Source organism: Pseudorasbora parva, chromosome 11, assembly GCF_024679245.1.
Source record: "Pseudorasbora parva isolate DD20220531a chromosome 11, ASM2467924v1, whole genome shotgun sequence".
NCBI classification, from domain to species: domain Eukaryota; kingdom Metazoa; phylum Chordata; class Actinopteri; order Cypriniformes; family Gobionidae; genus Pseudorasbora; species Pseudorasbora parva.
Genome location: NC_090182.1, coordinates 40,318,089 through 40,333,675, shown reverse-complemented (window position 1 = coordinate 40,333,675; position 15,587 = coordinate 40,318,089). Strand labels below are relative to the sequence as shown.

At 36.3% G+C, this 15,587-nt stretch overlaps 1 protein-coding gene across 1 annotated transcript; it reads left to right on the top strand.

The window, feature by feature from the left end:
* The first annotated feature begins 1,561 nt into the window (after nt 1-1,561).
* p2rx3a (purinergic receptor P2X, ligand-gated ion channel, 3a) lies at nt 1,562-14,316 on the top strand. Its single transcript, XM_067457949.1, has 12 exons — nt 1,562-1,791; nt 3,100-3,235; nt 5,590-5,661; nt 5,765-5,819; nt 5,915-6,017; nt 6,118-6,195; nt 6,629-6,770; nt 13,028-13,164; nt 13,484-13,577; nt 13,650-13,715; nt 13,803-13,880; nt 13,974-14,316. Exons 1-12 carry the CDS (start codon nt 1,658-1,660, stop codon nt 14,097-14,099), a joined length of 1,221 nt encoding a protein of 406 aa, XP_067314050.1. The 5' UTR covers nt 1,562-1,657; the 3' UTR covers nt 14,100-14,316.
* The last annotated feature ends 1,271 nt before the right edge of the window (nt 14,317-15,587 follow it).

Genomic DNA, 15,587 nt, shown 5'->3' with positions numbered 1-15,587 from the left:
TTAAATAACGGATTATTATTATAAACAGCATGAAGGTGACCGTTCAGTCACTGGTTTGGTTTACTGACACACAAAGAACACCTGACTATACATGAATCATTACATATCAGAAATCACTGGTCACAGATCAGGCATTAGAATAAACACGTTTTACAATTTTACATAATCTTTCAGCATGTAAAATTCACGTAGAAAAAAAAATATGTAAGTATTTTCCTTTCAGAAGCTTAGTATTGATATTTTGTGTGTTTAGTGGGTACTTTTAGTCTAAACTTTCATTCTGTTGACTTCGAGATTGGATGTGATGTTATAAAATAAATCGTGCATCTTTACATGTGAAATATTTCTATTGCTATTTAATAAACTGGTTTAATTATGCTTCATTTTTTGTTTTAAAATTGTATTTAATGGCATTTCAATATGGCACTGGCATATCTCAATCTCATTAAAATGATTTTTGTTTTCATAATACACTCTAAGGCGCTAACATGCACCTTTTAAGACCGGATATTCAGGATATTCTTATAGTATGATGACCTCTTATATGTCAAAAGCTCATGAAAGATATGATTTCTTAATTCATGACCCCGTTAAACTCTTTTGGAAAACAAAACACATATAATATGTGATATTTAAGCCATGAAAATAATTTGAAAAAAATGTGTGATCAGTTATATTAAATACTGGTTCCATTTTAAAGTAATAATATATAACCGGTAATACCAGTAATATATTTCTGTATTTTGACAGTGTATGGAGACTGACTCGATTACTTTTTTTATGGGCTTATGGAAGTGCTTCATGGGAGTGGGCGGAGCTAAAGAGTTATTTTGGTGTATTTTGCTTGTTTGATTGGTGGAATTTTCTGTAGAGCATCGTGGGTAATGTAATTTTTACAACAAATTCTGCTGTTAAACATGCATTATTTCAAATTATGTTTAAATTACTTCAAACATAATTTGAAATAATGCAGACTGATGGCTTCAACAGCAGCAAATAGCATTGATTAACAACCTTGCTCACAGTAGGTCTTTGAAGGTTTATAAGTTATGGTTCAAAATCAATTTCCCTATGCTAGTCTTGGTTTTGAAGGACTGACTTGATAGTTATGTGACAAGGATGAACAGTTTGGAGTTTTTAAAAATGTACTTACTAAAAAAAATATCAACATGATTGCAATTTTTGGAGGAAAAATAAAAACAGCAGTGGTCAATGGTCATATTGTGGCTGTATGCGGTAAAATGACCAAAGACAAACCCAGAGTCACTATGTGGAATACAGTCAATTTACAGTATGTGTGCCTAATGAGCTTCAACAAATCAACTGTTATATTTAGATGTAGATGTGTTTATATTTATTAAAGGTTTGGTTTGTAAAAAAAAAAAAAAAATACAAAATCCTTAAAATAAAGCTGAGAAGAGATGAGCAAATGGGCAGGCTATTAAGGAAATGCAGCCAAGGCCCCTTGGGGCCCGATGGGCATTACCATGAAAATGGGAGGGAAATTGTGGTCAAAAGTATTTAGTCCCAGTTTGTCAAGTAAAATAAGATCCCTCATTGAGCAGACGCACAGTAGAGAGGAACACACTGGTTTGTCCTGAACTGGATCTCAAGACTTTCTTCAGCGTACACTTGTTAGCATACACACACTTCTACTATGGCTCCCAGAGTAATGCGCTTCATCAGTGATTTCTTCGTCTATGAAACAGCCAAATCGGTTGTGGTGAAGAGCTGGTCTGTTGGAGTCATCAACCGTTTCGTCCAGCTGTTAATTATTCTGTATTTCATCGGGTAAGCTTTGATTATTTCCTTATGGCTAATATTCATTTAAACTCATTTCTAATATGAGAGTGTTGGTTTAAGGGCTTGTAAATTAGAGGACAACAGAAAATAGGTTTGAATGCAGTGATGGGATTCTACTTGATGGTTTTTTGAGCAGAAAATGGACCTTTGGAAATGTATGGAAATGTTTTGAAATATGAAGGTTTGTGACTGTAATGTTTAATATTTTTTGTTGTTTTTGTTGCGAATTGGGTGTAAGTGAAACATTAGTTAATGACTCCGATCATCAAAAAAGAAAACATGTATAGGGTAACATAGAGGAAGATGCCCCGCTTAAGAAATGTGCATTTACCTTAAATCTGGAACATATTTAGATAAGTTTAGCATGTGCAAGGCGATCATGCATGAGCCAATGTGTCATTAGGAAATAAACAGAAACATTTGCTAATTCGTATGTCATCAAACAAAATGTTAAATTATTCAAAGAAGGCTTCTTTGTCTATAGGTTGCTCCGTAATCTGGGATAAGAAGCCCCCATTCTACCCCTCAATTACTTTTGATAAAATTCATATTAATATATATATATATTAAAGTGTCATTAATGAAAAACACTAAACCAACTTATCTATTTAAAATAGAATTTTGATTTAGTTGAATAATTAACTACACTGTAAAAAAATTTGTGGTGGTTTTTGTTGGTTTAACTTAAAAAAGTAACCTGGTTGCCTTAAAATTTTGAGTTTATTGAAATTAAAAATTTGAGTTAATACAATGAAGGAAATTAGTTTAATAAATAGAAACTCAAAATATTTTTGTATCTGAACCACATAAAAAAATGTGATAAATCATGAAAACAGCACAATTTGGCATGTTTCACTGCGTCATCAGAAATAACACACACATTATTACCCAATATGCTTACAAAATCTTTTAATAATCTTTTAATAAAGGTTGTCGAATCTCAAAAAATGTTCATTGTATTAACTCAAAATTTTAATTTCAATGAACTCAAAATTTTAAGTCAACCAGGTAACTTTTTTTCTAAATAATTTTTTACAGTGTAACTGATGACAGACAAACCAGAATACTGAATAATAACCATTAACGACAAAATGTATTATAAATAGAAAATAGCGTATTCATCAAAAGTGATGAGATGAGATTCTGTGCTGTCAATAACTATGGGAGTAATTGTTAATTAGCCTGTTTATTATGAATTACATTTTAACATTTTTTTTTTTTTTTTTAATCGATGATCTTAATTATGACCTGTTTCGATCACTTATTTGTTGTTATGTGCATGTTTGTGTTTTTTAGTTGGGTGTTCATACATGAAAAAGGACATCAGACCCGGGACACTGGGATTGAGTCTGCGGTCATGACCAAAGTGAAGGGCTTGGGCAAATTCTCTAACCGTGTGATGGACGTAGCAGACTATGTAGTTCCATCACAGGTCAGCAAACGTGCATCTTAGTGTTGAAATACACTGAAAAAAAAGTGTGTTGGATTTACATTATTTAATTGTGTACATCTGTCCCACATTAATGAATTGCGTTAAACAAACATAATTTGTGATTTCAACATCATGGAATTAATACATTTTTAGTGACTCAATTTAGTAGTTTCAAAGTGAATTTTATATGACATCCTGTCATGATTCAGACATTCACTTCAATTTCATATACTTTAATGTTAAATAACTGAATTATAATACTGCTCTAGCTAGCTGACAAACGTTTAGCTAGCAAGAGAAAACATTAGCATCTTAAATGCTAAGCATTAATAGCTCCTTCAGCAAAGTCATTATGACATTAGTTGTTTCAGTCCACAACCTAAGCAAATTCTCCACTCTTCTCCCCAATGGTAACCCACAATAATTTAAAATGTTCTAATAATTCCAACATAATTGACTATTAAACTCTATTAAACACAATCAAGTCGCCCCCTTTCTCATTTTGGCCAAACATACATTAAAAAACACTTTTACATATAAAATAACAACATTTACTTGCTCTTGATTTTGCCATAATGCAAATCATGCTGGGAACAAACAAGCCCCGTCCAGTTTCAGTTACATTTACATTTACATTTACATTTATGCATTTAGCAGACGCTTTTATCCAAAGCGACTTACAACTCAGGAGAACAGGAAGCGATCCGTCAAGAAGAGGCAACGAAACACAAAAAGTGCCCTAAAATATAATGCTACACAAATCTATGGGGGTAGTTTTGTTGCATTATTCCAAAAAAATAGATTGTTATCCACAAATAAATGTAAAGAGAGTCACAAAAATGAAAAAAAATTCACAAATAAATAGAATGAGATCCACAAGTATATGCAGGAGTTTCACAAAAATGAACTAGATTCACAAATAAATACAATGGCATTTGTGAATAACAAAAATATCCACACATTTGTTTTTATGTCACAAACACACAACTCTTGCCTTGCGTTCATTTGTGAATCGCTTCCTGTGCATTTGTTGATGGCTTCCTCTGCATTGGTGGATGTCTGCTTGCACATTTGTAAATCGCAGCACAGCGCGCGGATTTTGAAACATTTCTAGCGTCTACTTAGCCTGACGTGGTCATACTCAATTCTAGTCAGAATATGAGTCTGAAACTGCTCCATTGGGCTGTGATTATGGGGTGTGTTTCAACCGAACCAGGAATGGCATCAATTGGATAGACCTACAACCAATCAGAGCAACGAAGCAATGCATTACGCTAGTTGTCAAATGTCAACAGAACTCAACTGCACTGTGTTGCCAAGTCCGCTTTTTTTTTTCACAGGTTGAAGCGACGATTATGTGATATATAGACCCATGAGTGCGCATTTTAGCGGGCAACCATGCCAAAATAACACACATTTTACCCCCCAAACACCTTTTTTTTCTTCCGGAGAACCCCCCGAGAAGCTATTGTTTTGGGCTAGTAGTTGGCAGGCTTTGTAACTTGGCAACCCTGTCTCTACACGCGCTGGAATAAACGAACTTTGCAGGTGTTGTTAAAAAATAAAAGAATTTAAGGATACACAGAGTACTTACCCAACATGATCATCATTTCTGAGAGAAATAGTGAAGGTGAATGCAGATACAAACAAGCTCTCCGTTTAGGATTCGAACAAATATAATCCAAGCCCCTTTGATGACGTTCATGATTACGCTACTGTTTATAATCTGTCCATCATTGTCTAAAGCCCGCCCTGATGATTTCATTGGTCTGAACAGTTTCTGTTCGGCGATAATCACTCCTCTATGGATCGAGTCCAGACCGAACCGCCCGACCTAAAAAAGTTGTGGGCGGGGCTAAGTTCGGCTGGCATCCAGGCTAGCGTCTACTCACACAAATCCACAAATAGGTAGACTCCACCCACCGTCTACTTAGGCCAATCAGATGACGGCCATATTGTGCTGACCAGAGCCATAGAGCTCTCAATAGTTCCAAACAACTCCGCACTGGCATTCATTAATTTTTGTGAATCTCTTCACATTTATTTGTGGATAACAAAATATTTGTTTGGAATAATGCAACAAATCTACCCCCATACAAATCATTCATGTAACACAACATAAACAGATTAAGTTCGACTTCAGTTTGATTTATATTTAAGTGGATTGAACACAATCAAATTAAGTTTGGACCAACTGTATAGCAATTGTGTTGCTTTAGCTCATTTTAATTAAGCAATTTAAACAAGCAGTAAAAAAAAAATAATAATTGTACGAAACTCTACATAATTACGTATCGAATCCCCATTTTCTTCAAAGTCTATGTCTGAGGAGAACGTTTCTGCAAATTTTTCAGGGTGCTTCAATGTTCTCTATCATCACCAACATGGTCATCACACCCAATCAGATGCAAGGACGGTGCCCTGAGGTGACACGCAAACCTCAGCTGACTTTCTTCTATACTTTAAATATGCACCCTTAGGTACTTACACACACACACTCTCTCTCTCTACTCTTCCTTTGTCTGTTAGACTGAAAAGAACTGCACAACTGATGCTGACTGCATAAAAAATAATAATGGGAATGGTGAGTTTGTTCTCTTTCTATTATACTAACTATGTAGCAGAGAAGCATGCTAATATTTTTGAGGCTGCTTCAGATGCATCGCTCCTTTCTCACAGGTATTATAACAGGCAAGTGCTTGAACAATAATGTTACAAATGGCACTGAAGGATGGTGTGAAATTGAAGGCTGGTGCCCTGCAGAGAATGACAGCATTTCTGGGTAAGAAACAGTGCAACCTTTTGCACTTGTAATCCAAATTGGATTAAAAGTGTTTGAAAGTTTTAACCCTAGAGACATTAATTCATCTGCTCACTCTCAGAGTGCCAATGAAAGAGGTGGAGAACTTCACCATCTTCATCAAAAACAGCATTCGCTTCCCCAGGTTTGATGTCATTAGGTGAGTGCCTTACCTCTCCAAAGGGTTAAAAACTTTACTGTTGCGAGAAGCCATTTTATTTTTAAAACGCTTATTAATCATTTAAATTAGGGCTGCCAATTCTATGTATGAATGTACTACAGTTAATTATTCTTTTAAAAAATCTATTGCAAAATATGGGCCAAATTATAGACTTACCGGTATGTTAAATGGTACAAAGGTAAAACAAAAAATATGTTGAGTGGACTGTTCATGTTAAATGTTTTATTCATCTGCCACAATGTGCATTTCAGTTGCCTTGTGATTAACTTGATTAATGTCAATAATTAAATTAAAATGTATTGATAGCTCTAAACTTAATTCATAAACATTTTGAAAGAAAGGGAATTTAAATAGCCCAAAGGATAATAATAGCCTAAAATTGCTTAAGACTTCTGTTTCTCTCATTTCACAGGGGCAGTTTCCCTTCAAGCATTAACACAACTTACATTAAGACTTGTAATTTTCACCCAGAGAAGGATCCGTTCTGTCCGATCTTCAAAGTGGGAGATATCCTGAAACAAACCAATCAAGATTTGGAAAACATTACAAAGAAAGTAGGTCAACTTATCTATGCCTCTCATTTCATCTCATCTCTACTCTGCTATCTCTATTTTCAACCTTCATCTTTTTGACTGCTGCCGGTTTTTAGAGTATAGTAGAGTAAATATGTCTTGTCTTGATCAGCAAGGTGCCACATTACATCTTTATTGATGAGGCTAATAATTAAATCAAGTGTAAAATTAAAATATATTATTTGGACCACACAATTATTCTCAATAAAAGTCAAATTGTGATAAAACGTAGTGTGATTGTGATTAAAGAGTACACTATTGTCAAATGTTTTGGGACGCCTGACTTTATATGCAAATGAACTTTAATGAAATCCCATTCCTTATCCGTAGGGTTTAATATGGAGTTATCCCATGCTTTACAGCTATATGGGAAGGCTTTCCACAAGGTTTAGAGTGTGTTTATGGGAATGTTTGACCATTCTTCTAGAAGCACATTTGTGAGGTCAGGCACTGATGTTGGACGAAAAGACCTAGCTCACAGTCTCCGCTCTAATTCATCCCAAAGGTGGATCAATTTGGACCTTGAATTATAGACCTTGCTTTGTGCACTGGTGCGCAGTCATGTTGGAACAGGAAGGGGCCATCCCCAAACTGCTTCTACAAAGTTGGAGCATGAAATTGTCCAAAATGACTTGGTATTCTGAGGCATTAAGAGTTCCTTTCACTGGAACGAACCGCTAAAAAAAGCCCACACCATAATCCCCCCTCTACTAAATTTTACACATGGCACAATGCATTCAGGCAAGTACCGTTCTCCTGGCAACAGCCAAACCTAGACTCCTCAATCGGTTTGCCAGACAGAGAAGTGTGATGGTCACTCCAGAGAACACGTCTCCACTGCACAGTCCAGAGGCGGTGTGATTTGCATTGGACTTGGTGATGTAAGGCTTGGACGAGCTGCTCGGCCATGGAAACCCATTCCATGAAGCTCTCTACGCACTGTTCTTTAAGCTAATCTGAAGGCCACATGAAGTTTGGAGGTCTGTAACTATTGACTCTGCAGAAAGTTGGTGACTTCTGCCCACTGTGCGCCTCAACATGCGCTGACCCCTCTCTGTGATTTTTACGTGGCCTACACTTTGTGGGTGAGTTGCTGTTGTTACCAATTACTTCCACTTTGTTCTAATACCACTTATAGTTTATCCTAGAATATTTAGTAGCGAGGACATTTCACAAATGGACTTATTGCACAGGTGGCAATTTTGCGGTACCACGCTTGAGTTCACTGAGCTCCTGAGAGGGACCCATTCTTTCACAAATGTTTGTAGATGCGTCTGCATGCCTAGTGCTTGATTTTATACAGCAGTGGCCATGGAAGTGATGTGAACACCTGAATTCAATGATTTGGAGGGGTGTCCCAATACTTTTGCCAAAGTAGTGTAATTATATTCATTAGCAGATGAGTCTTTGTTTTACACTCTGCTAGTTCTGTGTTGGAGCCAATTTTGCCTTCAGAACTGCCTTAATTCTTCATGGCGTAGATTCAACAAGGTGCTGGAAATATTCCTCAGAGATTTTGGTCCATATTGTCCGGATAGCGTCACACAGTTGCTGCAGATTTGAATGCTGCACATCCATGATGCGAAAAAACATAAATGGACTTAATTTGCACTTGACCACTTGTCTACTTAGTGCAATGTTTTGATTTCAACCACAAATCAATGATAATATCATTGATTCAACATTACAGAATATTTTTTCAACATCACTTTTGCACCCTCGGTTACTGTTTGAACAATGTTGACATTTCAACAACAAAAAAATCTATTGTAATATCATTGAATCAACATTATGAACTGATGTCAGTTCGATAGGGTTAATTCAGGCTAATCGGGACACTTTTTGCCGTTGAGATGACTGGGAAAAAGTGTCCCATTCAACCTGAAGTCACCCTATCATGTTTGCACCCACATTAAATGTTGAATCAATGGTAAAATAAAAATGGTCATGGTAATGCTATTGAATCAACATTACACTACGATATTCTACATCACTGATGATGAATCAACACTGAAATTATCCAAAATAATCTTTGGTAATCAATGTTACAATGTGATGTTGATTCTAGAAAATACAACTGAAACGTAACGACAACATAAAGCAATGTTGCCATCTGATGTACCAAGTAAATGTAGAAACAACATTAATATTTCAACTACACTTCAATGGACCATTTCAAATTTGGAGAAAATTTCAGCAAATGAGTCAAGTTATTTTATTTGACATGCTCGTCGGACCAAATATTGTTTAGGCACTTTACCTCCTCGTTGCTCCACGTTTGGTTCTTCCTGGCACCTTTATTTTTAAAGGTGTAGAGTAAATCAGGTAAAGCCATTGAAAATGCCCATCGTGGTTTGAAAACTTCTCACTGACTGGGAAACAGCCACTAGTGTTCTGCCGAGACGCACACCTGAATGATCTACAAATCACTGTTAGTTCAATGTCACTGTCACAACTCCTGTGTCGTCGACATTCATCACAGTTTCAACGCTGATCCAACATACTTTAAACACTGAAATGTCAATCTCAACAGAAATAATTGTTTGGATAAAAACTCAACATTGTATCAATGTCACCATGCTGTCTGGGAAGTGTGTATATAACTTTTATAACCCTATAGGACACACTAAGGCCCCGTCCACACGAAGCCAGAGCTTTTTGTATATCCAATCTTTTTTTTCCTCGTTTCAAGAAATATCTGCGTCCACGCGATAGCAATGAAAACGACTTAAAACGATGTAGTATGTATGCCACAGAAATACACTAAAAACGGAGAAAAAGATTTATGGATAGAAGGGGTAAAGCAATGGTTGGAAGTGAGGCACAATCTCACGATAAAATAACAATAAATACATTTGCTACTTAACAGATGTGTTTTATTAACGCCTACACCTACCCCGACCCTAAACATACCCTTCCTTACAATAATGCAAATACGGTAATTAAATTACGCGATATTGATGTGCGCATACCCAGTGCCCGTAGTTGTATCCCATAACTCTTTCACTGTGCTGGACGTAGTGCGATGACATCACCACGTTTTGCAAAATATACGGATTGGCTGTACAAAATGTATACGTATACGTTACAGCTAAACGCGTCTCCTTGTGGACGGGGCCTAATAGTGTTGCAAAGAATGCAAGTGTTCACAGTTTTTTTTATTTTCAGAACTTTTTAACATAATGCCCGCTATATAACTAACAGAAGACACAATTTTACAATTGTGGTGCTTTTAATAAGTATAATTTAATTTGATTTACAATGATATTTAAAGGGGGGGGGGGTGAACCAGGTGCTCTACCAGGGCAGCCAGGTGTCAATCAAAGGTCTGGAGAAGAGCTCAAATGACTCAGGGACCTTTTCTATTGGACGACAGGAGTGAGTCACGCGCCCCGACAAACCCATGCAACTTTCAAATAATTATACTACTTATTTCGAGATTTTTCCTCATTTGCAGTTTCTTCAAGTATAATAGTATAGATATATCTGAGCTTATTTTAAGTCTGTGAACCTTCTGGGCTGTTAATGAATTGCAATAAAGACACTGTTTACTCAAACCCTTAGAAAACACATCTATACATACACTGTAAAAAAATATTGTTGGTTTAACTTATAAAAGTAAGTAACCTGGTTGCCTTAAAATTTTGAGTTTATTGAAATAAAAAAAATGAGTTGATACAATGAAGGAAATTGGTTTAATAAATAGAAACTCAATATATTATTGTATCTGAACCACATAAAAAATGTGATAAATCATTAAAACAGAACGATTTGGCATGCCTCACTGCATCTTCACAAATAAACACACACAATTATGCAATATGCTTACAATATCTTTTAATAATATTTGAATAAAGGTTGTCGATTCTCAAAAATGTTCATTGTATTAACTCAAATTGTTTATTTCAATGAACTCAAAATTTTAAGGAAACAATAACTTATTTTTAAAATAAATGTTTACAGTGATCAAATGTCTGTAGACACCTGCTCATTCTTTATTCTTACTATTTTATGCAGTTTAGAGTAATAATCAAGTTGAAACTATCATGAAATACCATGTGAGAGTTGCGTAGAAGACCCAAAATATTAAACAATCCAAACGTGTTGTTTCTTTTTATTTTATTTTAGCTTTAAACAGTATTGAAGGAGTTTCCATGTTTGCTGGACACTTGTTGGCTGCTGTACAATACATTAACAATAGTAGAGCAGTAGCAAATGAAATGACAAAGAATTCATTAAGTTACAGATAATCTTTCAGCATGTAAAATTAATGTAGAAAAAATATATATATATAATTCCTTTCAGAAGCTAAAAGTGCATTCAGTATTCATTGATATTTTGTGTTTAGTGTGTACTATTAGTCTAAACTTTCATTCTGTTGACTTCAAGATTGTATGTGATGTTAATCTTATAAAATGAATCGTGCATCTTTACACATTGACTTCCCTTTCTATTGCTATTTTACTATGCTTCATTTTTGTTTTTACATTTTATTTAAAGGGATAGTTCACCCAAAAATGAAAAATCTGTCATGACTTAGTCTCCCTCATGTTGTTCCAAACCTGTATGAGTTTCTTTCTTCTGCTGAACACAAAACAAGATATTTGTAAGAATGTTTGTAACCAAGCAGACACAGCAACCATTGACTACCATAGTATTTGTTTCCCTACTATGGTAGTCAATGGTTTCTCTATCTGCTTGGTTACAAACATTCTTCAAAATACCTTCTTTTGTGTTCACCAGAAGAAGCACTCAGTTTCAGTCAATCTCATGTCAATCTTGAGTACCTATAGAGTAGTATCGCATCCTGCATATCTCCGAAAAGTCTTTAGTATTATTATATTTATAAAAGAAATATGGGCTGTACCGAGTCTTTCCGGAAAAAAACGAGCGCCTGGAGGCGTATCGTGTGGGCGGAGCTAAAGAATGACAAGCGCGCAAAGCGGTGACGTCCTCAAGCGTGGAGAAACTCATGGCTCAGCTAATATAGATAATGATCCAGAATCATTCGGAGGCTGAAATAAATTGAACAGGAGAAATGGCAACAGCAGGATGTCCGTCTCTGTGGTATGTACTGTTTTTACTGGCCTTTGTGTGTCTTTACTCGCAGTTTATGAGGACATGATTTGGTTTATAGACTATTGTATGTGACCAAACCTTAGCAGTAGCAAGCAAAACGGTTTTGCACGTCAGACTAGTGTAACGTTATACATAGAACAACAATAGAGTCCGTTAGCGCATTTGAATGACGAAGCACGCGATCGTGTCGTTTACTGATGTTTACTCACGCGACGAGCCAACAGCACAGACATTTGAAGCAGTTTTACTCACCGGCTGCTTCCAAAGCAGGACCGAACCTTTATCGCTGGGACCGCTCCGTCAAAAACACACTTCTTTGGTATGATTTGGTGAAGTCCTGTGACAGCAGTGAACGGTGGAGATCCACTTTTGCGTCGCGACTGAAGCGATGTTGTGAAGCTTCCCGTCATTTCTGCGTTCAAATCGGTTCAAATGCAGCGCTGCCTTCCCGGAATGCTGTGCTGAAGCGTTGAAGTCACCCATAGGAATAAAGTGGAGCGCCGCGCCTGTATCGACTGGATCTGCACCTGAGTGTTTATGGGCGTGCATTTCCTCTCTCGCTCTAGTCACGCGCGCGCACACCCTACCGGGAGAAGAGCCCATACGGCCCATTCAAGAACCTTCCAATCTATTAACGTCAAGCCGACCCATACTCGAAAAAAACTCTCCGAAACTTGTGAGAAACCGGAAGGAGTATTTTTAACACAGAAATACTCCATCAAACGTCCAACATTAGTTTTTGAAACTTTGTCTATGTTTAGGATGTGAATCCAAGTCTTTAACAGTGTAAAAAGCTCAGTATGCATGAAACAGCATTTCACCCCCCCTTTAAAAAAAATTTATACTGAAAGTGACTTGCACTGAACGATCTTAAAACATCAAAGTGCCGTTGTTTGCCTCAAGATACTCACCAGTTATGTTTTTCTTTTTTTCTTCTTTTCCTGAGGCACGTTTACAAAAGCTTCTTAAATGGCCTAATCCTGCCTTAATCTACGGCCTGTCTGTGAAACTGGGCCTATATCTCACAATTCTGTTCAAGTTTATAACCCACCTTTTCTTACTCATTTTCTGAGAGTTGTTTTAATGTGTAATCTGCTTTTCACTAATCCTACTACTCTGTTTTCTTTTTGTCTTGTTCTGTTTTTTTGTGTGTGTGACAGGGTGGAGAGATTGGAATTAACATCAACTGGAAGTGTAATCTTGACTACAGTGTGGAGAACTGCAATCCCAAGTACTTCTTCACACGCCTGGATGCTCCTTTTGAGCACAGCGCCGCCTCTAAAGGATATAACTTCAGGTAGCACGTGAACACACAGAGGCTAAATCCGAAATCACCCTTTATACCCTCAAACAGGCCTTTATTTGAGGGGACAGCCATTTGTGTTGGTGTCTGACACCATAGTGGACGTTATCGCGTGCATTTATTCAAGCACATCGCACCGCAATAACGTGTGTACAGCCGGTGTGTACACACAACGACTGTCCGAATTCACCCATTCCTTTAAGTGAACTGTAGCACACTAACTGATAATGACCACGGGTTAAGGGGGGATTTCGGTCTAATCATTAACTATTCTGGCTTTTCTTTAACCGTATCTTGTTTTTGTCTCTTTCAGGTTTGCTAAATACTATCAGTCCAAAGATGGAACCGAGTATCGAACGCTTTATAAAGCTTATGCCATCCGCTTTGAAATAATAGTGTCTGGCAATGTAGGTAGATTGTATGGCCCTATACGCTATATATGGGCTTGTGTGTGTCTAACTTTGCGTATCTATTTGCAGGCGGGAAAGTTTGACGCTGTGCCATTTCTGATTAATTTGGTCGCAGCTTTCACTTCAGTGGGATTGGTAAGATCATTTTGAGATGCAAAGAATGATGCTGGCAGAAACACGCGTGGAGGCACATGCTTATAAGAGTGTTGTATATTTTTTCAGGCTACGGTGTTCTGTGACATCATCCTTCTCAACTTTCTCAAAGGGGCGGACGAGTACAAAGCGAAGAAATTTGAAGAGGTGCCTGATTGTTCCTCTGACTTGAGTTCACTTATATACGCATGCAGAGGTAAAGCAGAGCGACGCCTTATCTTTCTGTCCTCTTCATGACAGGTATCTGGCATTGTGTCGGAGGAGTCGGGGAAAAAACGACTCTACCAGGGCAGCCAGGTGTCAATCAAAGGTCTGGAGAAGAGCTCAAATGACTCAGGGACCTTTTCTATTGGACGACAGGAGTGAGTCACGCGCCCCGACAAACCCATGCAACTTTCAAATAATTATACTACTTATTTCGAGATTTTTCCTCATTTGCAGTTTCTTCAAGTATAATAGTATAAATATATCTGAGCTCATTTTAAGTCTTTGAACCTTCGGGGCTGTTAATGAATTGCAATAAAGACACTGTTTACTCAAACCCTTAGAAAACACATCTATACATACACTGTAAAAAATATTGTTGGTTTAACTTAAAAAAGTAAGTAACCTGGTTGCCTTAAAATTTTGAGTTTTTTAAAATAAAATAAAAAATGAGTTGATACAATGAAGGAAATTGGTTTAATAAATAGAAACTCAATATATTATTGTATCTGAACCACATAAAAAATGTGATAAATCATTAAAACAGAACGATTTGGCATGCCTCACTGCATCTTCACAAATAAACAAACACAATTATGCAATATGCTTACAATATCTTTTAATAATATTTGAATAAAGGTTGTCGATTCTCAAAAATGTTCATTGTATTAACTCAAATTGTTTATTTCAATGAACTCAAAATTTTAAGGAAACCAATAACTTATTTTTAAAATAAATGTTTACAGTGTATACCAGTCAAATGTCTGTAGACACCTGCTCATTCTTTATTCTTACATTTTACGCAGTTTAGAGTAATAATCAAGTTGAAACTATCATGAAATACCATGTGAGAGTTGCGTAGAAGACCCAAAATATTAAACAATCAAAACGTGTTGTTTCTTTTTATTTTATTTTAGCTTTAAACAGTATTGAAGGAGTTTCCATGTTTGCTGGACACTTGTTGCCTGCTGTACAATACATTAACAATAGTTGAGCAGTAGCAAATGAAATGACAAAGAATTCATTAAGTTACAGATAATCTTTCAGCATGTAAAATTAATGTAGAAAAAATATATATATATATATAATTCCTTTCAGAAGCTAAAAGTGCATTCAGTATTCATTGATATTTTGTGTTTAGTGTGTACTATGAGTCTAAACTTTCATTCTGTTGACTTCAAGATTGTATGTGATGTTAATCTTATAAAATGAATCGTGCATCTTTACACATTGACTTCCCTTTCTATTGCTATTTTACTATGCTTCATTTTTGTTTTTACATTTTATTTAAAGGGATAGTTCACCCAAAAATGAAAAATCTGTCATGACTTACTCTCCCTCATGTTGTTCCAAACCTGTATGAGTTTCTTTCTTCTGCTGAACACAAAACAAGATATTTGTAAGAATGTTTGTAACCAAGCAGACACAGCAACCATTGACTACCATAGTATTTGTTTCCCTACTATGGTAGTCAATGGTTTCTCTATCTGCTTGGTTACAAACATTCTTCAAAATATCTTCTTTTGTGTTCACCAGAAGAAAGAAACTCATACAGGTTTGGAACAACATAAGGGTGAGTAAATTATTTCATTTTTGGGTGAACTTTTACTTTAATGGCATTTCAATATGGCACTGGCATGCATATCCCAA

Excerpts from the sequence above, each read along its gene's own strand:
- p2rx3a (XM_067457949.1), top strand. The coding sequence starts at position 1,658 with ATGGCTCCCAGAGTAATGCGCTTCATCAGTGATTTCTTCGTCTATGAA. Across the intron at positions 5,662-5,764 it reads TGCAAGGACGGTGCCCTGAG|ACTGAAAAGAACTGCACAAC; the intron begins GTGACACGCAAA and ends TTTGTCTGTTAG. Across the intron at positions 6,196-6,628 it reads CCCAGGTTTGATGTCATTAG|GGGCAGTTTCCCTTCAAGCA; the intron begins GTGAGTGCCTTA and ends CTCATTTCACAG.